Consider the following 26,748-nt stretch of genomic DNA (forward strand, 5'->3'; position numbering starts at 1 on the left):
CATTTAAATATGCAGAACTTCAGGTCATTAACTGTTCACCAGTTGGGTTAAGACATCACTCCAGTAGTATATATTTGACAGAGGGTTATTTCAACCACAGTATTCCAAAACATCAAAACGGAGATCTTATCAGAGGCAGATGCAGAATTGTGCTAATTGCTATGTTGCCTTTGTAAGAAAACTATTTCCTTTGAAATATATTTCCTTTGTAAGAAAAATAATCATTAAGACTGAGGGCTTTCTGCTTTATTTAGGCATAAAAACTTTTAAAATATTTACTTTTAAAATTGATTAATAATCTTAATTTTAGATATTAAACTAGCATTAAAACAAGAAGAAATCTGATTTATAAGCTAGAATGAAGTTTTAAGCTTTGATACTATCCAGCTTTCCGTTTATTTTGATGTCCTTGTTTCTTGCATTTTATAGTACGAATGTTTTATCTTTGGGATAAGATTGAGCTCAGAAGATGGTGGAAGTATGTTTTTTTGTTTTGTTTTGCTTTATAAGAACTATAATACAAGTTGAACTTAAATGGTTTTATTTTAGAATGTTGCAAAGATTACCTCTTAGTGTAGTTTTTATGGTCTGGTATATCAGTGGAGGTGACAGCTGCCTGGTAGCAGAGCTAGCCTGCAAGATAAAGCTACAACCAAAAGAAATAGAAAAGCTGAAGTAGTAAGAGTTTCATACTGTGTTGTTTCTATATAGTTTCATAGTACTCACCTGTTAGTGTATTCAACATACGGGAAAATTAACTCTCAAGTATTTTTAGAGGTGGTATGCATCCTGGTTACATAAAAAAAAAAAAAAAAAAAAAAAAAAAAAAAAAAAAAAAAAAAGAGAGAGAGAGAGAGAGAGAAAAAAAAGTTGTCCTGTTTGCAGAATTAAATAATTCTGAATATAACTTTTTCATGTATTTATTAAAATTAATGTATGGAATTTTTAAGCAGCATGCATTAATGTTATAGTTCATGGATTCTAGCTACATGTACTTACTTTTCAGAGGCTAAGCCTTTGGATTTTAACATTGAAACTTTTAGCTGACCTTTCTCTGTAAGAAAACATCCTTAACACTGATGTTATTTTTATGCCTCTTGGTGTTACTAATGAGTTGAATAATTTATGAGGTTGTCATGTGAAAAGGATTTGGTGCAGTTTGATGTACCTTTAGCCTCTGGTGTTGGAATGTGATTAAGAAAGAGCTGGAGGCAGATTTTTTTTTTTTTTAATTTTTTTTTCCATAGGGCTTAACTTTCATTGTATTTTTTTATTAGCTTTGTTTTGTTAATTTTGTTTGGAACACTTTGATAGTAAAATGCTCCTAGCTTCCAACACTAAGCATGATATCATAGTACAGAAAGAATTTAAAACAATTAAAAAATATATTTGTGCTTAGTTTTCCAGTAACACATTTTTTCTTGACCTCAGATACTTTGTGAGAAATAAACAAGCTATTAATCAAAGCAAAATTTGTTGGGCTTTTGTTATATTAATATAAATTTTTCATCTTGACTGATACCTCTAGCACAAGAAATTGTATACTGAGCATCAGTAAAATAGTGGAAATATAAATATTTGTTATCTATGTTGACTGTCAGTTATCATTTAGGATTTTGTGCATAAATACTGCAGTGGAGGAATGTTTAGTCAAAGCCTAAGTCAGCAAGCTCCTCTGTATCTACGATCAAAGGCATCAGCTTAAATAGGTCTGATCAGGCATTGCAGAGGAGGGCAGGCAGTTTCAGATGAGCAAAAATCACCAAGCAAAAATGACAAAATTAATCAGTCTTTTATTTGGCAGTAAATAATAAGATGTGCTGAGGATTGCAGATGAGAGAATTTCCAGATTCCTTGGAGATGTGCCTGCTTAACACCTGATTTATCTAAGCTTGCACAGCCATCAAGATGACCTTGATAAATAAAAAAAGTGCTCTACAGCTACTCTAGTACTAAATCAGAGATGATGTTGGATGTCTGGATACTGTAATTATGTAATACTTGCAGTCATCAAGGAATGGAAAATTCTTGGAAATGAAAACTATGTCTGTGATCTATATGTTTGTTTTAGAAAAAAAATTACAACAGATGTTAATATAACATAAAGAAATAAAAACAAATGCCTTGAAGGGCTAAAAAAATAAAGTGTTAATTTTGTCTGATAAGGGCCTTCTTAATATAGGAAGCATTAGCTGTTATCTGCTATATGTAAGTAGTATTCTCTCAAAAAATCTGCTACAAGACAAATGGGTAAAACTTTTTAACTACAGGCTGTTACTCAGCCATTGTATGCATGCTCAGATGTCTGTTTTTGATAAAATACAAATATGCATGTATGTGTGTATGTATAGATATATACGTGTGTTCAAAGTATATGGCAAGTAAAAAGATTTCAAAATTGAAAAATTATAACATATTCCTATAGCTATACACTTAGTTGTCCTTTGAGACTGTCAGAACAGAGTCATAGCAGCATTTACAGGAGATGAAGTGGAAAATTTTTCCCTTTGGATTACTCTCTTCCATTTCTAGCTATTTGACATTAACACTGGGTTTTACATCCATTTCATATCTGTATGTAAAATTCAAGCCTAATTATTTCAGAATTTTATCTGCTATACCCTTTTGTTTTAGTTAAATTTTTACTTCAATAGATCCATGGATTCATTTTTCCCCTTTTGTGAAGCTAATGGGATCCTATTTACTAAGTATTAAAGTGAAAGGCATAAACAGGGATTTTGAACTACTGAAAAGTTTATGTAGAGTTTTAATTTTATTTACATTTCAATGGATTTAGAACAGTTCTTATTTTAAGTTTAGATGGAGCTTCAATGTGGTTGATTAAACTGTAGATTAAAAAGAGGGGAGGAACAAAAGAATGTGCAAGACATTTTAGACTCTATTCTCTTCCCCAAATTTTGCTACCTATAAATGCAGAAAATATACAACCATGACCCAATTCACAGTGATTCTGCACATGTGGTGAAAGAACTGTCTCTTCTAGTTAATCACCTTAACAGTTTACAGTCATTGGAGATTAGTATAGACGAGACACTACTGTACCACCCTGTACAGTGAAACAGAATACTACTCCACAGAGGTCAACTTAGCAAAATAGTGAATTTATTAAGCTTTGGTCCTTCAGCACTTAAAGATAGTGTTCCACAAACCATTTGCATGTAGACGTGATCCAAGAAAAGCCACATTTTCTAGTCTGCAGTGGAGGTAATGGACTTGAATAGCTCAGTGGTTATGTTCTAAACATTTGTATGTAAGCTGGTCAAGTATTTCTAATGTCTTTGCTCAACAATATTTGGCCTGTTAATCTGATTATCATGACAAATCCTGAATGCTTTGAATGCAAAACAAACAAACAAACAACTAAACACCTTTGTAATCTAATGTGTAATTCATTCAGGTTTTAAAACAAAGTTACAGGTCTGTCTTATAAGTGCAATATGGCAATTGCATTTGAACTTGCATATTTTAAGTTTCTCATGCTTTTATATATATATGGACATCTAATTAAAAACCTTCTTTTAAGAGCAGTTTTAACTGAAGTAGACTATATCTGACTCCTGGGAGTTGTCTTCACTGCTGTAAGTTTCAGCAAATATTGTATATGCTTATCATTAGAAATAGGATTTGATTATATAAACTGAGTTAGCATCAATTTCTGAAGTCTGAAATGTTCAAATCTGAAATTTACTTTCATAAAATAACCTGGAGTTTGATAGACTTTCAAAGAACTGTAGGCAGGATTCCATCAGGCTGCTGAAGGACTTACATACCTAGAACGTTTAGCTTCAAGCAAGTGCAACCTTAAAAGGTGTGTGGATTCCCTACTATGAAACTGAGTCTGAAATCCGTGTAAACCCGTGCTCAAACCAGGGTCTGTCTTCAGAACAGGGATTTTGGCTGTCCCACATTGGGCCCTATATCAGTATTAAATTTGTGAGGATCTTCAGTATTAAAGAAAAATGTACCAAGCTGAACTTCCAAGGACTGTAACTCCAAAGTGACCTCTCAATGCTGAGAAGTCCAGAGCAGCTCCTCCTGTCCATCTCCTGAACTGCTGTGCTCATCATTTCTGCAGTTAGTGTTAGAACAAGATAGAGGGAAGACATTCCAGAGAAACTGGTAAGAAGTTGGTTTCATTTAGCATGCACCAGATATTGTTCCAGAAAGCTGTTAGTGTTTTATAAACAAACTTATCATGACATTTGATAAGGGATAAGACATTTTAAGAAATAAAAATGTCCTATGAACTGTGTGTGCTCAATTTCTTCATCTCTGTTCAGAAGCTTTGCTATGAAATCAAATGCTTAATTCTAGGAAGTCTGAATGCCCACTTGAAGACTAGTTTTTCTTTCTGGGACTTCTTAATTAAAACTCCACCATATTTTTCAATAAGTTCAAGAGTGCCAGTCAAAGTTGCTGAGTATATATATATATATAAGAGTATTTACTTTTTCTCAACTTCACAAGGCCCTCTAACTTTATTACCTTTGACCCATCTCTGGTCTGTATTTATTCAAAATACCATATCTACCATAGTTCCAGAACAGTCCTTAGGGTCTGTCTCAGAAATGCAGATTTCAGTCCTATTTTAAAGAGAGCAGGATTTTTCCAACAACTAATGCAAAACTGGAAGCAATTTGAAGATAGCTGATACAGAATCATCACCTACCAGAATTTTGCTAGCAGGACCACTAGATGCATAAAAAATGTTATCTAGGCATATCTAGTGAAAGCATTCTACGTGTACTATGTAAGATATGAAACACCAAAATACGCTTTCAGTTTTGTCTATTAATATTGTTTTCCATAATATGTCTATATGAATAACTTTACTGTAAGGGCCATAGTTGAAATTGAAGATCTTTTTGTAGTTTTTGTTTGTTTGTTTTTTACATTTACATTGATTCCTAATCTGATTCAGATATTCTTTAAATATTCTTTGCTTCATCTGGAAGAGACAAGGCTCAGGATGGGGGAAGTCTTGTAGTTGTGTATAACCTGTTGGGAGAGAGTAAAGAAGATTCTTCTCAGTGATACTCAGTAAAAACATTTTATTTATCCTCATGGTAGTAAAACAATGGAACAGGTTGTCTAGAGAAGCTGTGGAATCTCCATTGTTGGAAAAACTGAAAACCCAACTGACAATGGTCCTGGGCAGCCTTCTGTGGCTGACCCTGATTCAGAAAGGGAGTTGGACTAGACAGTCTTCAGAGGAGCCTTCCAGCCTCAAGAGCTTATATCTCAATGTTCAGGACTAATCTCATGCAACTTCTCATAGACTCAAAAAAAAAAAAAAAAAAGCAGAAACATTTCATCAAAAATAGGTAATTCTCAATATCAAGTTACTTTCACCTGTTCACCAGGACTCTCGGGTCCTTTTCTGCAAAACTGCCTTCCAGCTGGGTGCCATCCAGCAGTACTGGTGAATGGAGGTGTTCCTTCTCAGATGCAGGACTCTGCACTTATCCTTGCTCAGCTGCGGAAGGTTCCTGTCAGCCCACCTCTCCAGCCTGCCAAAGTCCCTCTGGGTGGCAGCATGACTCTCTGGTGTGTCAGCCACTCCCCCTAGTTTGTCATATGCAAATTTCCTTAGGGTGCCCTCTGCCCCATCATCCAGGTCATAAAATACTTCTAATATCAGTTTTCTCATGGACAGTATACTATTACTGAAACTGAGTTTATTGTGCCACTTGAGCCACTAAAATGTTTTTGATAGTTTGGTAGGAGAGTTTAAGGGGGTGGAGGGGTATTATTGTTGTGTTGTTTTTGTGTTTTTTTTTTTGACTTCTTTAGTGCTCTATCCTGCACTGTCCTCCTGAAAATTAGTCACACACACAATGTCATAAAATACATTGTTCTGAGGAAATGCAGGTGATGACCCTTATCTCAGATAACTTGAAAAACTATTATTTATTTAAGTAATGTCATATGTATGAATGTTAAACAAAAAATAAAGAAAACAGAAGCCCCCGACTAAAAATAAACCACCTTCATTCATCCACTACATGCCCGCTTAATTTTAGCCTGTAAGTTTACAAGCTAAGAAGTAACTGTGAGTAGTTTTAAGTTTCTTCTTTATGGGCAGAAAACACATATGTTACATGATGTAGTAAACATCTTAAGAATATGTATGCATTCATTAAGTTAATCCATAACAATGCTTCTACATGTCATCAAGTAAATCACCTCGATTCTTTAAAAGTAATCATGCAGACATGAGACAAATGTGTAAGCAATTCCACTTCATTTGGAGCACCATTTTCTTCCTCTTTTCTTTGTTTGACTCTCTTTGTCTCCATTAGACTAATTACCAGCCAAGTGCCCCTTATAAGAAGAGATGCCCAATGTTAGATATATGATTTAATATTAATAAAAGAAAAATATATTGAATGTTGACATCAAAAATATTATTGATTTTCTTTCACCTAAAATAAAATTCGTATAACACAATTTCCTTTCAGTACATGTACTAACTTCCACATCTGATTGTGAAATCTCTAATGTATTCTAAATGAGTTTACATCCAAATTGTGTGCCTGAAGAAATCACAAAAACCTGTGTATTTATTGAAAGCATAATAATTTAAGATTTGCCACTACAGATTTATAACTGTAGCCCAACAGTGCCATCCACTGCTTTACCAAATAAACTTCCAATTATTTCATCCTCACTGGATTTTAGGGAAAACATTACAAACACACACACACACACACACAAAAAATAAAAATGTATTTTGCTAAGGTTTTACATGGTAGTTTTCAGATACAGATGAAAATAAAATTTGTTTAAATAAGCCAGGATTAAGGACTTTCATTAGAGAATAGTATAAGAGATTTCTAACTGTGATAATAACTAAATCTGAAATACTAGATTTATCTTGGTGGTCTTTCTAGTATTTCTTAGTCCCCTCGAAGGACATTAATATATTCTCATTATATATATCTACTATTATGGTGATCTACCTCAAGGTGTGATCACTAGTGGAATTTACTTAGGTAGAGTACTGAACACTATTGGTTTTCTGTGTCTGGGCTTCTACTGTCTGACTGGATAATGGAAATTAGCTGTGACTGCTTGCCTAACAGATTCATAATCTCTGTATTTCTGCTTTCTGTTATCTGCCATCTCTAGCATAGGAATTTTCATAGCAGCTTGATAATAAGTTTTAAGTACAGATTCATGAAATAAAAGACTTTTTTTTTTTTCTTTTCTAATTTCCTCAAATCTTTAATGTCAGAATCTTTCTTTATTTTGAGCTTTTAGCAGATCCAAATAGGATGTGAAAACTTTCCTCCCTCCAAATCTCTGTGTTGGATTTCAAATGCCTTCCTCTGATGTTTTCAGTCTATCTGGCATGACCTGGATTTTAACTGCTACTATAGGTCTGAGTTAATTTTACAACAAAGTTTTTTTACCAGCAGTTAACATAACTACTTATTTTTCTCACTTCAGATTGCCTCTGAAAGCTTATGATTCAAATTTGATTCTTAACGTAATCAAATTGCCTGGCAAAAACGTTCCCAAGACTACCAAATTGCAACCATTGCCAGTTTTAGAAGTCTAGCTGCACTTTTTTCCTTTCCAATGTTATATTTACATGTGAAAAGAACAAACTTTAGCAATCTGCTCTTGCAGAATGAAAGTAATCTACTTACCAAAACCAGTAAATTACTATGATGTGAAATGTTTTCAAACCGTTGTAAAGAATTTATTTGTTCTTTTGATTCAGTTCTATTGCTAATTGACAAAGAAATGGAAGTTACTGACCTATGTATATTCAGAGCATCTCATAGAAACTTTTTGGAAGAACATTCTGTCAATGAAATGTCTAATTGTCCTTCAGGACATCTTTCATGGCTGGGTGAATGTAACTCTTCAGACTCAGATTTTACCATGTGCTTTTCTTACCTCCAATCTTCTGTGCTTGAAGACTCCATATTAAGGAGTAACAGCACTCCTTCAACTTTAGTTGAACACAACAACACATTCCATTTTTAAATTTTCTCCACTCTTCTTATCTTTCATCTCTTCTTGACTGCAGGAGTCTGTTCTCCATTATGTGGAGACTAAGTGGAAATATATAGAATTATTAAATGAAAAATGTGTTTAATAACATTGTTTAGTGGAGTAAAGAAGCCCAAACTTTACCAAATGTGTCTAAAAATGCAAAATGAAATTCTATTGCTTCTACTGAGGAAGGTGTTTTCTAACAACACTGAAGAAAGGTGTCTAGGAAAGGAAGCCAAGTACTTGGCTGGAATCAGGGGCCATTATTTCCTCAGTGCTGCAACTATTGCAGCCTAGAGTCAGAAGATCACAGTTAGAACCCCCTCTCTCCCACTCTTCTACTCATGCCAGTAGAAGACATGACGGGCTTTTAGGCAACGGCCTCTCGCAAGGTGAAGATGTGTTAAGATGACAGAGATAGATTGTGAGAATCTCTTCAGTATAGGTGATTCCTGGTCTTTCACAGAGTTAACAGAACTCTGTGCAAGGTACAGACAGGGGTGCAGAAACACCTAATGAAAGCACTGTATTAAAAGCCAAATACATTGTGAGAAGTTCTCAGATATACCAGTAAACATCATATCAAGAAAACCAACTTGTTAAGAATTCCATCAGCCAGCATATTATACGTTTCCAGTTACATAATTAATTTTGTTTTTCATAGCATGTATGCTACATCATGACATGATTTTTTTCTTATCCTTGTATGCCTTAAATGTATATCTCCCTATATCTTTGTGTATGAACATAAATATCATCTACAATACGCAAACTTTTGTAGCTGAAAGGACTATGCATAATGCCCGAAGAGGGTTTCATTTGTATCTGTTTTGCCATATAACACAAATCACTCACTCCCGTGTCTTCAAAAAAGTGAATCATGTTGTCAAATAGCATCTCAGCTCCACTCTGGATAGAAAATATTGCCAATGCTTGTAAATTTAACATAAGCATAGCATTTTTTCAAATATCCCTGAAGTAGCATGGAATTTTTTTTGCTCTCTGGCAACCTTTGCAAAGCAGAATGAAAGACATCACTACCACCACACTGAAGCTTAATGGTAGATAAAATAAAATACTGTTCTCCTTTTTCCTTTACTATTGCTGCTAAGATTTCTGTGAGTTAACTTTCCTTAATATACACAAGCTTTCTACCTGGGACAGTAATTACCATTCACCTATTTCAGAGACAAAGTAATGGAAATCTTGTAGAAAGTCTCTTTGAGCTGTTGTAGTCATAGACTCTCAGACTCTGCTTTATCTTCTGTATCGCTACTATGTCACTTTTTATCTGCTAGACAGTATGAAACAAAGAGCTTTTATAGCTGCAGCTATTAAAAAAAAAAAAAAAAAAAAAAAAAAAAAAAAAAAAGTGTAAAATTCTGCCCCCAATCAATCAAATAGAAAAATTTTGATTTTAATTTTGCATTTTAGGTTCAGGAACTAGAAGCTCATTTTTTCACAAGTTTTCACAACAAATAGGATCACTGTCTTTTGCAACTAGATTATAGCTCTTTAGCAGAGCTAAGAGTTAAACACAAATATCCCAATGTTAGGGCCACACTGCTGTCTCACAAATGTGAATATCCTGTGGGTGCTGCCCTTTGTCTGATGTTGCTATAGGCATTGATCTACACAGAAATAGAAACAGTTCCTCCCACCAGTTACTGTTGTTGCTGAAGTGAAAATGATGCATGCCAGTTCTAAAGATGTGGTGATCCATGTGAGGATGAAATGAAATTTGCACAGAAAAAAAAGAATCAGAGCAGTACACTGAACTAGTTGGGATTGCACAGTAAAAGACAGTGTAATTAAAAGTAAATCTAGATATTCTGATAAGATTATTATATTTACAAATTTATGATTTATGTGAAATGGGGGCTATCCTTTTACAAAAGAGTTATAGAAGACATCATGTCATGTATAGGAGATTTTGCCTGTGTAAAGACTACGTAAGATCTTCCTTCTGTATGTCTCAAAAGAGCAGAATTTCATTTGAAATGATTAACATTCCAGAAAACAAAGATCATTTCAGACATTTTGGCAAATAGGTATCTCAAGGCTTTTGAGTCTTTCTTCTCTAAATAAGTAGTCTCAATAGAAATTAAAACAGTTATTTTACTATGGGAATTTGGATAGTTACTATAAAATCATTTTAAATGTACTTACTACACCTTCATTTTCTGTTATAGAGAATTAATTTTTTTTAGCTATCCACTCAGGATCTGGTAGCAAAACTTTAAGTGGTGAGGGAGAATAGTGCCTTCTAGCAAAGATATGATTTACCACAATTTGGCCACAGAGAGGAAGAATTCGAAAGTTAGAAGTCAGTCCATAAAACTACAGATAAATCTTTTGTTTTAAAAATCCTGAGGTTTGAACCTGTCTCGTGGATTGGAGGCTCTAATTATTAGGTAAAGTTTAGAAAGGTTGGTGTAGAATACCCCAGTACAGGAGCTAAGATCAGGTTTCTCACATGCCAGTGCATTACCATTGGGCTGCTAGCATGCACCAAGCATCTGTGTTTCTAAAGAGTGTTTCATTTCTCCCCAAGGCTTTCTCATTGTTAGCTTTCTCAATTAGAATATTTGTGAGCTGGAAGCTAAATTAAGCCTAGCGTATGTAGGCACGGTTCCTCAGTACAGGGTGTGCCTTTGTAGAAACCTGACAACTTTGATCCTGTCTTTGAGCTCTGCAAGCAGATAGAGTCAGAACATGGCTTTTCCTGTAGAATGTGTGCTTGTTTTAAGTATTTCAAACTTGAAACTAATCAAAAACTTTCAAGACAAAATCCAGACATGAATGTTGAGAGATTCCTTGTTTTTCATGTATGTGTTATCTTTTAAAAGTTTTTATCAGATTCTATTTTAAAAGCATTGAATATATCATTTAACAGAATTCATTTTTTTTGTTATCATTTCATACATATTTAAATTCAATCCCCTTTTGCTTCTTACCTTACTAATTACATTTTTTCTATTGAAACAGTTTGATTACCCTCTTCAGTGGCCTGTCTTAAGAAACCTTTGCTTACATGTGAATATTTTGAATTAATGATAAATGAAATTCCTTTTTGCTGTCAAAACTAAATTGTAAAAATGCATTGCATGGCTTTGAAAATCAGTACACTCTATTAGCAGACCTGTCAATATAAAAAGTGCATTCCATTTCCACCTCTTGCTCTAATAACCTTTTCTATGTTACTCAGAGGCAGTTCACATAATCAGAGTATATTGTCAGCTTACTGGAGTTGGGGAAGCATGAAATGAAAATCGCGTTAATATTGATCCAATTCTCTTACTTGCAAGTGTCCTTGATGTCCTTTCCACTGAACAATAACTGTTGGTGTGATGTGGTTATTTTCGTGTTGGCTATTACTGTACTTTAGTAAAATGGTAGGAAATAGGAATATTTTATTGCTCTTAATTATTTTTCTTGTGTATCATCTTTGCCTGTTTAAGTGATCCACAGCACATCAGGAAATTCAGTTTCTTTCTGCAATTTATCAAACTATAGTATCCACTGAGAGGCTACATTTCAAACTGACAGGGATTTGTAAAGGTCATCAGTCATGAAATATGAATCCATTCTTGTGTGTACAAGTTACAGTGGCAAACTACATCTTAATCCAAATATAAACATTTGGCTGGTTTAAGTTCCAGTTAGAAGGACTTCTAGTTGCAGTCAGACTGAAGACTGACCTTCAGATGTGTGAAAATGCCTTATAACATCTGCTAGACTGGCCATATCCTGTCACCCTCTGGCTCGTTATGACCTGTACTGAATCAGTGCAGGTTCCTTCTCACAAGCTCAGAACATCTGAAATCTCAAATAAGTATAATACTTATGACTTCTAAAAAATAATTTAATATCACTCAGAATCTTAGTTTTCCTATCTGTAAACTAAAGGGAGAAATAAATAAATAAATAAATAAATGAGTGAATAAATAAATAAATAAATAAATAAATAAAAGTGTCCAGCATAGTAATTTCATCCTTTTTTCTATATAGGACCTTTTATACTGATACACAACAATTTAACCACAACTATTTATTAAAAAAAAAAAAAAAAAGTCTCTTGAGAAACACATTAATTTTGTCCTTGCTTTTATTCTCAGTCTCCTCATCATTGTCAGTCTCACTGTTACAATACAAAACACCTGAGAAGTTATGAGAGTATAATGTATACAACAATAAAGTATTTATAAATGACTCACCTAGAGAAAATGTGGTCAGATAGCAGGTATAAAAATTAGACATAGAGGAAAATGTTTGGAAAGTCTCAGATTAATTTTCTTTTTATCTATTACTTATTATTATGATCTTCTTATTATTACTTATTATCTAAGTATTTATATATTACAGAAAATAAAAATATGTTTTGGTTTTGCTTTTAGGTAAAAAGTAATTTCCAAAATAAATACATGCAATTTTTAATTTCTACACAATTTTTCCAGTTTTTCCCCTCATTTCTTCAATGATCTTTGATAAGGAAAATATGATTTAGGTCCCTCTGGCTTTTATTAAATCTATTAAAACCAGCCCTCCTTTAATAAGAGTCACTTCTCTGATTCTCCAGGGAAACTAAATTATATGCCAGTCAAAGCTGCCAGTTTCAGAAACACATTGCAATTTAAATCACAGCCCCAACAGACACAGGTGGGGACAGTTCATCACAATATGCCAGCAATGTTCTGCTCCTCCAAGGCTCTTGAGCAGACACAGAGATACCTGGTCCCCTCTTCCCATGGAGTGAACTGAGCCCTGGAAGGGCTGGCTCTGAAGCCATGCAGAAAGATATTGGGCCAGGGGGAGTGGTTACCATGTCAATTATTTAATCTTGCTGGGTTTTGTAGAGGTCAGTCTACAGACTGCCAAGCAGCTGCTCTCCATAAATGTGACCGCTGTGAGGGTCCTGGTGCCTAATCAAGTTAGTAAAGATTAGCAATGAAAGCAGGATTTTAAACTGTTATAATATATAAAACAGGAAGATTATCTCCTGAAATGTTTTATAAGTATTTTCAAGTATTAATCATATCAAATGAAAAAAAGAAAAAAAAAAGAAGAGGGGGTAGTTAATAGTGTTACATTTTAATTTAAGCTTGACTGTTCCTGTGAAAGTTAGAGTTTGTATAATAAACAAAACAGTACATTCAAAGTCTGTTGATAAATTTTACCTGTGATATAATTTCATGATTTACATCATCACCTGTGAGGTAGTTTCCTGTGAGGAACTAATTCTGAATTCCTTTATTCAACAGCATGTTAAAATATACCTCAGGTTATTATAACTCAGGAAAAAATAATAATAATAATTCTACAGAGCAGTGCATATATGTGACCTGTAAGAGAAGAAAAAGCAATTTTATCCTTGAAAGTTTCTGAGGAAAGCTAAGCTTCACAAAAACTGTACTTTAGATTCTATAAAAGAGAGTTTTTAATTAAATGCAGCATTTTACTGTAAAGAGAACAGACTTTACTTATGTCAAAATGCTCCTTTAGAAGCCACATAAAACTGTAAAAGACAATATATGAAAAAGCTTTCTTACAGAAAAGAAGAACACCATCCCATGGAGCAGATTTCCAGATGTTTGGAAACATTAGAATTTCCTGTCAGTATATTTAGGTAACATTAAAATGAGGTTAACTTTCCATTCTGCCATCTCTCTTCAAAGATCAAAGAGCGCTCACTGCATAAATTGCCTTATCGGTAATTCGTTGAAGTAAACTATGGAAACAACTTTATAAGAAGCAGTAGTCTTCTTTTGTTGGTTACAGTATTACCAAGCAAACTTTTCTTAAAATTAACCATGTTATTACCTCACTATAAGTATGCTAAGTACAGAGGAAAAAAAAAAAAAATAAGAAAAAAAAAAAAGCTTTTGAATAATAAATGCACAGCAGTGAAGATGGAAGCAAAAACTCCTTTTCAATATTCAACAAAATCGTGGTAATCAGTGTAAAGTCTAACAAAATCAACTTACATAATAGAAGCGTAATCAACAATACGCTATTTTTGTACTGCTTATTTTAAATATATTTAGGGATACCGTTTATGGGTTTGGACACTAACAGTATCTTTGAAATTCAGACTGTGACCTCAGAACCTGTTGTGACCTGCAGCATTTATTGATTTCATTGAAAACTGAGAAACAAAAATTCAAATATTACAATAAAAACAACAAAATATTTATTTAAATATTGCATATATTAGATGATTCTAGAAGCTGTAGCTACTAAATAACTTGAGATCCTCCTGTTCTTGGAAAATTATTAAATTTTTATTTTCTTTATTGTTGTTATTGGGTTTGTTAGTTGTTTTTTTTTTTTGTTCTTTGCGGGCTTTTTTTTTGGTCAGATTAATAGTTTCTGTTACTTTTTAAGGAAAATTAAATACCTGAAATTCGTAATTTTTTCTCAATGCTATACAGGTTTACCATGCAGCTCACATATAAAATACATACCTCTTCATTGAAGTCAGGGTTTTGCAGATGAGTGCTAGTTGCTTTCTTTGTTTTCTGTTAAAGATTAGCTCTTTTCAGTTATCCTAAAGCCAGTTTTTACCATGCAATGATCAAGATGATAACAGGTGTAACAAATGATGGATTAAAAAAATATATATATTTTTTAATCTTATTTAGTCTTATACATACGTTTTCTTGAAATACATTTATGACAGAACCTTCAAGTTTCAAGACATTAGGGCACCAACTTCAGCAGGACTTCAGTGAGAGCTGGCTTATTCCTTTAAGTTCTTTGCAAACCGCTGTTTTAAGAAATATTTACCTTCTTATTTCATGGTTTCTTTCTAAGTTCCAGTCTGGAAAAACATCCTTTAATAAGGATCTTGCTTCTTTGAGCACTGATAGCATCTGCCAGTTCCAGTTCTGAACACCCTGATGTTAAAATGTTTCTTTAGTCAAATTATATTTAATTTCTTTTTTCTTTCTCTTATTTAAAAGCATTTGAAACATTTTCTAATTAGACTTAAGAACTGACATTAATACAATTCTGTATTATATTTTAAAAAAGAAACTTGGTGTGTCTTGAGAGCAGTTTGAAATGAAGTGTCTGGAAATGAATTCCATTTCATAGTAATTTTGCCATGACTTTAAAAAATAATTTGAGTTTTTATTTTTTACAAACATGCTGAAATATCAAATATTAATTTATTCATCACTCCTTTTTATATCATTGTTAACAATACTAGACATAGTTTTATGTCATATAATTTTTTATTCAGTTTGTTGTCTGTTTTTAAAGAGACAAGTTGTTTTTCTTTTTACTCTTATTTTGAGAGCTCCTCTTATTTTATAACCTTTTTGAAGTCATCTTGAAATTTAAAAATAGAACATCTGTGACAGATCTGTTTTGAACGTATTTCACATTTCAGGATCCAAGGAGATCTGGTGGTCTGTGGTATTCGCTTGTTAATTTCTTGATGAATGGGTAGAAAGGCCAAGAAGTGCACTCAGTACAGCACGTCTTCTGAAGATAGATGATCTCAAATAAATTCTATTCCCAATCAGTTTTTGATTTGTTAGGTGTTAAACCATTTCTTTGTAAGGACAGTGTTTACAAGCCTTGTAATGAGACAGCCCTGTGAGACCTTACTCTTCTTGCTGTAATTTTGATAAATGGAACTCTAATTCATAAAGGATATAGTGATTGAAGGGCAACTCTGGGTCTCGTACACTTTCATTTAGATAAATGTTTAGTACAGTACAGCAAAACTGAGGTGCACTCAACAAAGTGATAAATTTAAACAACAGCCAAACCAGAGCCTTTTCCATCACAAGAAAGAAGCACTATTTACTATATTTCTTTTAGATAAATGTATGTTTAATATTATAAACCAGAATGGCTTTTAGAAGCATTTGTCTTGTTGCTCAGCTCCAAATTTGCCAAACTAATTTAGTGCCTTCTCCTCTACCACATTTCTTACACTGGTGTATAGCAATATTTCTGTAATCTGGTAACTGGAACCCTCATCACAAGGGATTTAAAATGCACTAAATTTCAGGTTCTTCTGCTGATGCATCTTAGTAATAATGTGAACTTTTTTCTTGTGATTGCATCTCTTTGTGCATAAATAATTTGAAAGGATCGTCACTAATCTAATCAGTTACGACATAAATGGTTGAAACTATTATTATTCCAGATTAGTACTTTTGAAGTAATTTATTTGAATATTATTACATCTTATAAAGCTCAGAAACTTCCATAACACTCACTAAAACTACCAAAAAGGAAGACAAACATATTTTCCTGCTTCCTTCCTCCACTGTGTTAGTTCAGCTCAGATCCGGTCTCCTTCATTGTCAAATGCTTCACACTAGGAGCTATTACCTGTGTCAAATGCTGAACTCCCTTGTAGTAAGCACAAGCAAACAAAATTCCAATAGTAGTTAAATACTCAAGACAGTTCTGATGTAATATAACCAAAGGTCTGTTACAGCACATTACTCCATTATGTTTTCCAAAATTCCTACAATTCTTACTCTTTTTTTGTGAATTAGGGAAAAAAAAATATAACTGTAATTTGAGTGAATAGTTACAGTTAGTTGCACTAAATAGTGTTAGTATTTAGCACTATATTTTCACTCATTATGCAAGAGAGGTAAAGATCACAGCTTAGTAAATGAACACAGCAAATATATTGGCATATCAGCATATATGTCAACATCAGTAGTGCCTTTATCACTATCAGTAACAGCATTGTCCTCATGGAGATAGCAACAATTAGGAAGACTAGAGATGCTGTCCTTAATTTTGAGCTTAATGAAAAACTGCATTTTTTTTTGTTTGTTTGTTTGTCTTAACCATGTTCTGTAGCACCAGAAATAGCAATTTGGATAATAACAATAATATAGAGAAGGTTATTTTTAGACTTTCAAATGTGAGGTCTCAGTTTGTGGTAGAGTCTGATATCAAGTGGCATGTTAACAGTTATCTTCAAACAGAGTAAACACACTAAAGGTAAAATATGTCTCCAGAATTTTTATTTATAAGCTGTGATTCTTCTGTGCATGAAGTAATTAAAAGACTCATATAAATATGAGTGGGAAATAAAAACATAACACCTTCCCCACTGTTTTTAATAACAGAACTGCCTGACACATCAATTCAATTCCATGCATCTTCACTAACCTGTTTACTATATTCCAGTTAATTGTCCTGTATGAGTATGAGGCCATGAGTTTTAATACACTTTACCTCATCACTTTACATCTGCCATAGTAGCACTCATCAAGCTCAGGCATTATGGCAAACAATCAAAATGAGAATAAAACTTTCTACCAACAAAGAAACACTGTGCCTACCTTCTTCTTACTCTTTATTGAGATTACCAGTCTCCTACTTCACCTTTCTGTCCCTCCTATCTCCCAAACCAAAATCATGGCAGATTTTGAATTCCCAAAAGCATCTCCTTTACTTAGAGTAGGTGGTTTGAGCTCTGAGACATCAGTCAGAGTCAGAATACCAAGAACCCAAGAGACACTCCTGCTGAATTTCTTGCATGTTGAAAACTAATGGAAAAACATAGAACATAGAGCAAAAAATAATTATTAACAGCAGGAAGGTCTTTGTGAAACAGAGTTTGTATTTTACTCAAGATATATTTTGAAAGACAGACTAAGGCTGTGTATTTTTGTAGACCTTGATAAAGACCTTTTTCAATACAGATGTTTTATTCTGTATTTTTCACTATTTATAGTATTTATAGTATTTTCACTAAAATACTGTTCAGCTAAGTTTACAACACATAACTTTTTTTTAGGCACTGAAGAAGATGTAGTGAAGTCCAAGAAAACTTTCCGAAGTCAAGCTGTGGTAAATCAGAATGCAGAAACAGAGCTTATGCTGGAAGGAGACGATGATGCTGTCAGTCTGCTCCAGGAGAAGGAGATTGACAACCTTGCAGGTAATTATGATTTTTCATTACAACTAAGATAAAAGTCTGTTTTTAACTTGTTAATTCTGAACCTTTGCAGTTATTGTCTTAATATTGATGGCTAAGTATGCAATTACACGGAGAACAGCATCTTTATTTTCTAGATGTAATATAGATGTTCTGCGTCCATGAACTAGGGGAACTGATTACAGAGTATGTGCCCATTATACAATCTTTCACCAGAGGTGTGAAAAATAACAGTACCTCAAGTGCTCTTATGATTGCACGTGACATGTTATTGAAAATTCTATAAAACCACTGTGGAGCAGTTCTTTTTTGGTTGAAATAGAAATGAGGGTTAATTCTAAAACTCAATGTTTTGTGAGTCAGTGTGGCTGTGATCTTTCATGACCTGATCCCAAGTGCCACGCAACTTGCTGAGAAACTTCTACACTCCTACTGGCACCCAGTGCTCTCATTCATCAGTGTGTGAAGGGGAACCTGAGGTATCAGCCCTGAAAGGGAATATTACCTGCTGTAAATAGGGACTAAGAACAAATTAAACTGTAAGCAAGGCACGGACTTCATTAGGTACAATGAGAGTTGGGAATTAATCCCCTGTAGAAACATTCATGAGATGTTTCTAGTCCTTCTCTCCTTTCTAGTCCTTTCTCCCTGTGTGAAGGTCTGCAGCGAGGTCTCAGTTTTATCCATGTTCCAGCAGGTTCTGTTAGAGCTCCGTCTTGAAAAAATATTATGTTTCCTGGGGAAGCAATCTGGAAAGAAAGGCATGCTGAAAGTTGAAAATGCAATCTCCTCTCAGATGAGATAAAAATGTGAGAACTGTGAAATGCAGTATGGATTTTTTAGGTTAACTTACTTAGGAATACCTTTATTAAATTACTCGATTAAGGGGAAGTTTTTTGATGTCTGAGGATTTTTTTCAGTATAATTGAATTTCTACAATAGCTATCTTTGCTCCTGCATTTTCTTCTGATGCCCTAGTGGAAATCTGAAACAAAGATAAGATCATAAATGGATATTAAAAAATAAAAAATAAAAACTAAGTGGAATTTAGTCTCATGCTTTGAAACTAGAGTGGAGGGCAGACATAGATACTTTTATCTGGGAGCAACCTTCAGTATATTATCATAGTTAATACATCAATGTGCTTTCTCAATCTGCAGCTAACCATTGCTGAAACACTTGTTTTAAGTCAATAAAACAGTAAGGCAAACAGGACCATTAGTGGGGATAATTTGATCAATATCCCTTTCTCCTTTAGAAGGGAAAACTCAGTATGGTTTTGGCTAAGTTCTCATATATAAGAGCAATGCTTCCAGCCAAAAATATATACTGTTGCTATAGCTTAAAGGCTGCAACAAGCAACTACATTGCAGTATGTATTAGAACTGCAAAGAGGTCAGGAAAAATTCTTGCCCAGTCTGGAAAACCTCACAGTCAGGCCTCAAAACTGCCATTTCATTCAAATAGACTGATGTGATATAATCCTTATAGTTGCATCCATCTAAAGGAAAAAAAAAAAAAAAAAAAAAAAAAGTGTATATCTTACCAGAGATCCCTATGTAGAAAACATCCCCTGCTCCTTTAGGACATAGAACAGTAATTCTAGTCCTTTTCTTTTACAGTACAAATAGTGGGGTAATGTAGGTATTAGCAAAACAGAAATGATAGAATTTGAAACAAGTCAACTTTTCAAATATTGACAGTCTGTCCTAACAGTGTCAGTGTTTGTGTTTCCAATCAACACTAAGAAGAGAAACAAGGTGCTTCCAAGTCTGGTGAGGTGACAGGATATTGGTGCTGTATGTGTACCAAAACCTGTGAACGTCTCAAAAAGAACCCACCTTCTACAACCTCATTTTTTCTATCAGATTAATTGCAACCTTTGCTACTCAACTCTTGCTCATATTAGAAGTGGAAATAATTCTGAAACTTAATGATCCAACCCAGTATCATATGTGTTTCCTGTAAATTTTACCAACCAATCGGTGAGAAAAACTAAATCCCTCCATACCTTCTGTCTATATTGCTGCATGATTTTGTATAGAATGATGTCAATGTTTTCTATGGTTTTCACTGTTTACAATGTGACTCTGAAACTTGAGACCAGGAACTGAAATCAAGAAAATCAGTAGGCAAGGAAGGTGGATTTTATGCCTAAGAAATTTAGAATAACATCTGATGGCTCTGAAGAGAGCCCAATAAAACCATACTGTCCACTCTTACTTAATTCTGAAGAGTTATGTTGATTCGGTGTATGTAATCTGGAAATCTTTGAGACATATCAAGTTATGGTATATCACAACATCATTTATATCTAGTTACTGTTCAGATTGGAATGACACATAGGAATTTCTATATTCAGTTATGCTCTCAATTTAACTTTAAAGCTTAAATCAATTTAAACTTGGTTTACAGTGATTTGGAATGCCTCAGTAAGGCATAGGAATTAAACAAAATCATTATAAACCAGGTTTAAATTGATTTAAGATTGTCCACATTTAACTAAAACAATTTAACATTGTTTATTCCATGAAACTAAGGCAGCTTTTAAAAAGGCAGCTTTTAAGGTTCTAGAAAACTTTTAATGAGAAGAATATAAATATTACAATATTTTGATATGTGAAGTAAGGCTAAAAAAGGAACGTCTGAAACAGATTGAGACTGTTCTTACAAAGTTATCTGTACATACCTTTTGTTCCAGAGACTCTTTATAGTTTTTCATCAACCATGTGGCACAAATCAATGTAAAGTTCACTTTGATAAATTACATATGGGATGGTGAATTTTTTAGATAATTATAGTCTGAATATTTTTATTATATAATCTTAGTATTCCATATGTTGCAATGGCAGTCGGTCAGATTTCATTATATTAAGTAGCATTTTAATAAAATATAAAAATCAGATTCCATGTTATTACATTCTTAGAATTATGAATTCTAAGTTTGCATCAAGATTTTTAACTAAAGCAGTATTTTATCTGTCTTACAGTATAAGTTATCAAAAGATGTTCTCATTTTAGCACATACATATTAAAACATTTTACATTTTTCTGTTTCAGTTTTAGCTCCTTTACTTCCCAGACTGTTCACTTCAAGAGGCAAGTCACATCTCTGTTAGAACTAATGATTGAGATAGCATAGTCTATTTTAACACTTTTCTAATATATTGTGAATCTGTGGGTAATATAATCAAATTCAGTGTAGCAACTTGATATTACTAACTCTTCTCCTTCTCTTTTTCTCTTCAATTTTCTAACACTGCAGTAGGGCTCTCACATACTTACCTTTTGTCATAAGAGCTTGAGAATGCAAATTTGCTAACAGTTTGTCTTCTGCGTAATAGATGATTTTTTTTTAATTAAAAAAATATATGGATGTGTTCTAATATCAGAAGCTAGCTTTCTCAAAAGGAAATATGCTTTAATAGATAATTAATATTCTTTCACCAAATTTCATTTTAAAAAAGTGCACAGATCTCACAGATCTGGCACTAAGATAGATCATAGCAGATAAATATTGAATCATTTAGGTTTTATGAATTTTACATTTTAGAAATGTTTTCTTTGTCACGGAGTTGCAGTTGGCTTGCTGAGAACTGTGCACATCTGAGAACAGAATTTAGCTTAATCTATTTTGTCATATGACTGGTGGTACTAGCAAATAGGCCCAGCCGAGCAAAGTATCCCTGATAAATTCTTTTGCAACTCTCAAAAAAGTAGTTTCTAGTAAAGAAGAAAGGAAATAAAGATAGAAGTATGTGAGGCTTTGGGCTATTTTAGGAAGACAAAAGGGTTTGGCAAGCATCTGTCTGGTTACTTACATAGGCTCAATCAACTCAGAATCTGACTTCCTCATAAGCCATGGTGAATTACAGTCTCATAACAGCATTGCAAGAATAAATACTTACTATTGTCTCTAGTACTAGGAGATTGAGCAACTCACCCAAAAAAAGCCAAAGGAAAGCCACTAACTGTCTTTAATGCATCTTAGTCTTAATGTACCTTAACCTTCAATACAGAATCTTCCTTTCTTCTTGGACAGAGGTCTCTAGATGGAGGGAACTCCCCCACAATGCGAATGTGCCAGGAACACTGGCACATTCCAGAAGCAGCAGCCCAGCCTTAACTTTTAGCAATCATATATTCCAGTGTAGGAATATTTCTAGAAAGCAGCATTACTACTTCTCATAAAGAGCTGATCTTCCATCCAAGTCAGCATAGCTGGCTAGTCCACATTAACTTAAAGACTAAATATGGTATGCTCTCTATCCATACTTTTCAGTAGTGCGCCGAGTGTATTGACTTACTGCCCTGTGCTGGGTCATGAGGATTTGACAGCTTGTATTATTATTAATGAGATATAAGACCTTTCACTTCCAGGTCATCTGTTTGAAGTCCAGACAAGACTGGTGGTAACAAAACATTATCAACATCTGTTTTGTAGCCTATGCAAAATAAGCCTTTTGTCTCGTTTCAGACAAACTAACAGAAACCATCACAATTTTGCAAAATTTCCAATTGAAAAAATACTTGACGCTGTCTTTATAGGAAATTGGAATAATGCCCAAAAGTTCTACTACATAAAGCTACAGTTAAAATTGTATGGCAGTACCTTAAAAAAAAAAAAAAAAAAAAAAAAAAAAAAAAAAAAACTATCATCTAGCCCTTGGGGAAATTTTCTATTTCAGGTTCTAACAAAGGACTCATTTACATTTCTGAAATTATTTTGAAGACTTGCACATGGTCAGAAGCAGTAATAAAAACACTAATACACCAAGGAACTGTATCCAAGGCCACAAAAGGCTCACAAAATAAGTATTTGGGATAGAAAACCAATATATATATATATATATATATAACTCATCTTTAAATATACATATATTTATTTAGCTATAGTAAAATTACTTGTGTCCAAAATCAGAGGCTGAATTTTCTTTACAGGAGCTGACAGCTGTAGACTTTGTAGACTACATTGTAGCATTGTAGACTATCTCCAATAAACAAAATAGTTTGTATCATTTTACATAATATAAGAATTGGTAAATTCTTAAGGAGTGATATAGAGGTACATTTTCATTGTTTTTCTTCCGTTACCATCTTAAAATGATTCTAAAGCATGTAGGATCATTTATATCTGTTTTATTAGTGTAGCTAGATGAATGGTGGACCTTATTAATTAAATAAAAGAACAATGACTAGGGTCTCTACTGAGAAGGCAAAAATTGAAAATATTAGATTTTGCAGGAAAAAGGTATCATTTGCTTGGGCCGCCGACCAGAAGAAGTTTTGTTGCATCATCTGCTGTCAGAGTAATAGGTTATGCTCTCAATTTAACTTTATAGAGAGTAATAGGAAAGAAAGAATCAAAAAGCCCATTAGTGTCTCCGTCAGCACGCACAAACAGCCCAGGAGCACATGGAGAAAAGGAGAGGATTCATCCCTGGAGCTCCTGGAGGGCAAAAACATGAGAGTGGTTCCAAGAGTGCTCTCATCTTTCCTCTCCAGTCCTTCTCCAGCCTCCCTTATGAGTCCTCTCCAGCAAGGTTCTGAGAGCCCTGCCACCCATTACGTGCTGTCCTTCTACTACAGCAGTCATCAGCCATACACCAACACAGTGCTGTCAGTCTGCAAGGATACCTGGGGGCAGAAATAAGCAACCACAGAGGAAGCTCAGGGAAGATTGTAACATGGCTGTAGTGATGCTTCCTAATCTCCCTTATCCTCCAACAGCTTGCACCTCTGGGGCTTCCAAAATCAGAGGTAGTATTTATTCTCTTTCTCCACTCCCCACCCTCCACCCCCATTTTTTTCCTCCCTCCTCTCACTTATTCTTTTCCTGTTTGTATGGAGGTGGCTGAGGTACCTGAATGAGTTTTTGCTTTTTTTATGTTTTGTATATGTGCAGTCAAATGCATTTTAAATAACAAAATGTCAAAGTTCCATTCAAATATCCCCCCAAAGAAGTCTTAATATTTCTCCTATTTTTTCAAGCTTTTAAATGGAAACTATTCACAGAATTCAGTGTGCACTCTTAAGTAGTTCTCTCTTCCCAAAGTCCATTTTTCTTGCAAATTAGCATTCAAGATAGGAATCTCATTGGAGGGGTTGCTGACTTGGGGAAGGGACAGAAATGTGGGAGAAGAGTGATTCCTTTTCCCTTTTTATGGTAGATATTTAACCACACAACCCTTGTACTTCCAAACATGGAAATTTCATTCAGCCAGATTTCCATAGTTTCTGCTTATTATATATTCAGATTTTGATCCTCAAGTCTAAGTATATAAAAGAAAAACATATTTGTATGAGTTTAATTTAGAGTATAGATTCAGGCATAAACTGAAAACAGTTATACTTTTGATATGTAGTTGGCTTCACATTGAAAACAAAAATAAAAAAATGCCCCACGGTTTCTAAAACATCCTATTTTTAGACATCTCAGTGTTTATTCTAATCATTTTTTCCACATTACTATCCAAAATAGCTTAATATTTTATAAGGTGCTTGTCAGTCACAGATGATAATGCTCCTCAGGACACATTTGAAGAGCTCTTTCCTTTGTACCTTACTATTACCCATTCTAAGCCTCAGCATCCTTGACTTTTAAATGGCAGCTGACTTTCTTGCTTTACAATCTTTAAAATTAATTCAAGCTCTGTTGTTCTGTATTTATAGAAGGCTAATATACCTGATGTGTAAGAGAGAAACTGCAGAAATACAGGCCTAGACATAAGGAGACAGAGTCCACTGTTATGCATCTTGTTTCATCTTCACTATGTAATTGATTTCTACATGAAAATCCCTGTTCTCCAAAACCTTCCTAGGACCCGACAGGGACCAGCTTACACAGTCTAGTGTCAGGAATGTATCCAGAATGGCATTAATGGTACCTATGTTAAACTAAAAGTTTTGACCTATGGACAGGGAATTTTCCATTTTGTTTTTGGCACTAGTGTTACAGAACCAAGCTAGAATAGCAGTCAAGCAGATATTGTGCTTGTGCTAAAAAATTGTACAAGAGACAACCCTATCCAGTGCATTTGAACAGCCCACTCAGGTAGCCTGTTCACGAGTCCTTTTAGTGTGGCTTTCTGAAGAAACAGTATTTATGTGACCATACTTTGTCAGCCTGTCTTTGTAACTTCTGAACCTGGCAGCCATTTTGAGCAAAATTTGTATGCAGGAGTGGGGATTTCAGAAATCATCATCATCGTCATCATCATCTGCAGTGAAATCAGGCTGTTAAGAAAAGGCTGGTACCTTTTATTAGGTACCAGAGAATCTTTGCAGGAGAGTCTTTAGAAATTACCAAACTGTAGGAAAGCAAAACATACAATCAACCAGTAGACACAGTTGCACTTGAAAACGTTCTTTACTAGTTCTGGTGTTGTTTAGATATACTTGTGTTTTCTGAAAATCATGAAGTCAGAGCTATTTCATCTTAGATGATTCTTCCAAATATACCTAGCAAGTTAGATGCTAATTCAACAGGTTTTTGTTTTTGTTTTTGGTTTTGTTTTTGTTTTTGTTTTTCCCACACATATTTGAATAGCTAACAAAATAAGTGAACTTCAAAATAGCAAAAGCTATCTGAATGTAATACTTCCCTTCACTACTAAAGTCTGAAGAAATAGAAGTCTTTCAGTTTATCCGGAAGAGCTTTTTGAGAATGGAGACTGGAAGAAATGAGAGCTGAGGGCTCACATCTTTCATTTCATTTCTAATCAATTGAGCTCTATTGGCATGGCAGGGTACATGGGCTGGACTGTATAAGATACCTGTCAAGTCTGGTTCGCTCAGACTCGGGACTGGGATTTGATCCTTCATGTTCCTGACTTATTACAGTGAGTTCCTGTTTCAGTGGTATATTGCGATAGTAGGATGCTATCTCTGCTTTCATGTTTCTTCTTCTAATATTAAATACACTTTTCTGAGGTGTGTGGTTTTTTTCTGTTACTTTTTGATTAAATAGTCAGCTACAGTGGTTCTCTCACAGAGAAAAACTGTCATCTACATGGGCATGTTCAGCACAACTCAAGGCTTTCTAGGCTGAAAAAAAGTACTTTAAGTTTTACCTGAAAATGAGGAAGCTGTCACAGGTCATATTGCATTAGTGTAGTTTACTCACATCTGGATGCACTGCTAAACGATCAAGATCTTAGTTTCTAAAATAGCTTAAATTACTCAGTGCTTCCAAGGTATAGCTTCAGGCAGAGAACACTGTATGAATCTAATTTTGAAGTGGCAGAAGTATGCAATGCAGTAGTAAGGTCCATATCTCAAACATTCAAGTTTCTGACCAGCTGTAAAATCATTAAGAGAAGTCATGATTATTATTAATACTTGATCATCTGGCAGGTTGGCACTTGAACACATCCTGGAACAACACTAACCCCATGTAAGCTACTCTGAGTTTTAGCACAGTTATGAGATTTTCATGGATGCCATAAAACAAGCGAGCTTTTACCTGCATAGGGAGGCAAAATTTGATTTCCTAAGTTGCTTTAGGCTCTTAGACACACAGGCAATTCTTGCATTGGACCTTAAGTGAAAAGACACCTAGAAAGATGAACTTTGGTACAATATTGAGTTCGTCTCTGCAACTACTGTAACCATTCAGTTAAGTGGTTGATTTCTATCACATTTTGAACTATATAAAGAGGAATAGTGAAACATACTTTCCTCAGGAAGAATTACCATTTTTTTATTTTTCTTGTTGTGTAAGCAGGAAGGCATGGAATTCAAATAATAATTTACCTATGGAGATACATATGTAACTTAATTTAATAGAAAGTGTCTAT

The 26,748-nt window shown here is 34.1% G+C and overlaps 1 protein-coding gene across 4 annotated transcripts in view; it reads left to right on the forward strand.

Annotated features, from left to right (window-relative positions):
- Positions 1 to 26,748, forward strand: part of NBEA (neurobeachin) — a gene marked incomplete at both ends in the record, with an annotated part of 514,126 nt that overhangs the window by 328,957 nt on the left and 158,421 nt on the right. For 3 of the 4 annotated variants that reach the window (XM_084292133.1, XM_084292136.1, XM_084292134.1), the window contains one exon: positions 17,810 to 17,953. In XM_084292133.1, the coding sequence (XP_084148259.1) occupies positions 17,810 to 17,953 (144 nt within the window). Of the gene's footprint in view, positions 1 to 17,809; positions 17,954 to 21,010; positions 21,050 to 26,748 lie in introns of all 4 variants that reach the window. The other variant, XM_084292135.1, reaches the window with a different exon arrangement.

The sequence above is a fragment of the Netta rufina genome (assembly GCF_964035555.1).
Source record: "Netta rufina genome assembly, chromosome: 1".
In the NCBI taxonomy this organism is placed as follows: Eukaryota; Metazoa; Chordata; class Aves; order Anseriformes; family Anatidae; genus Netta; species Netta rufina.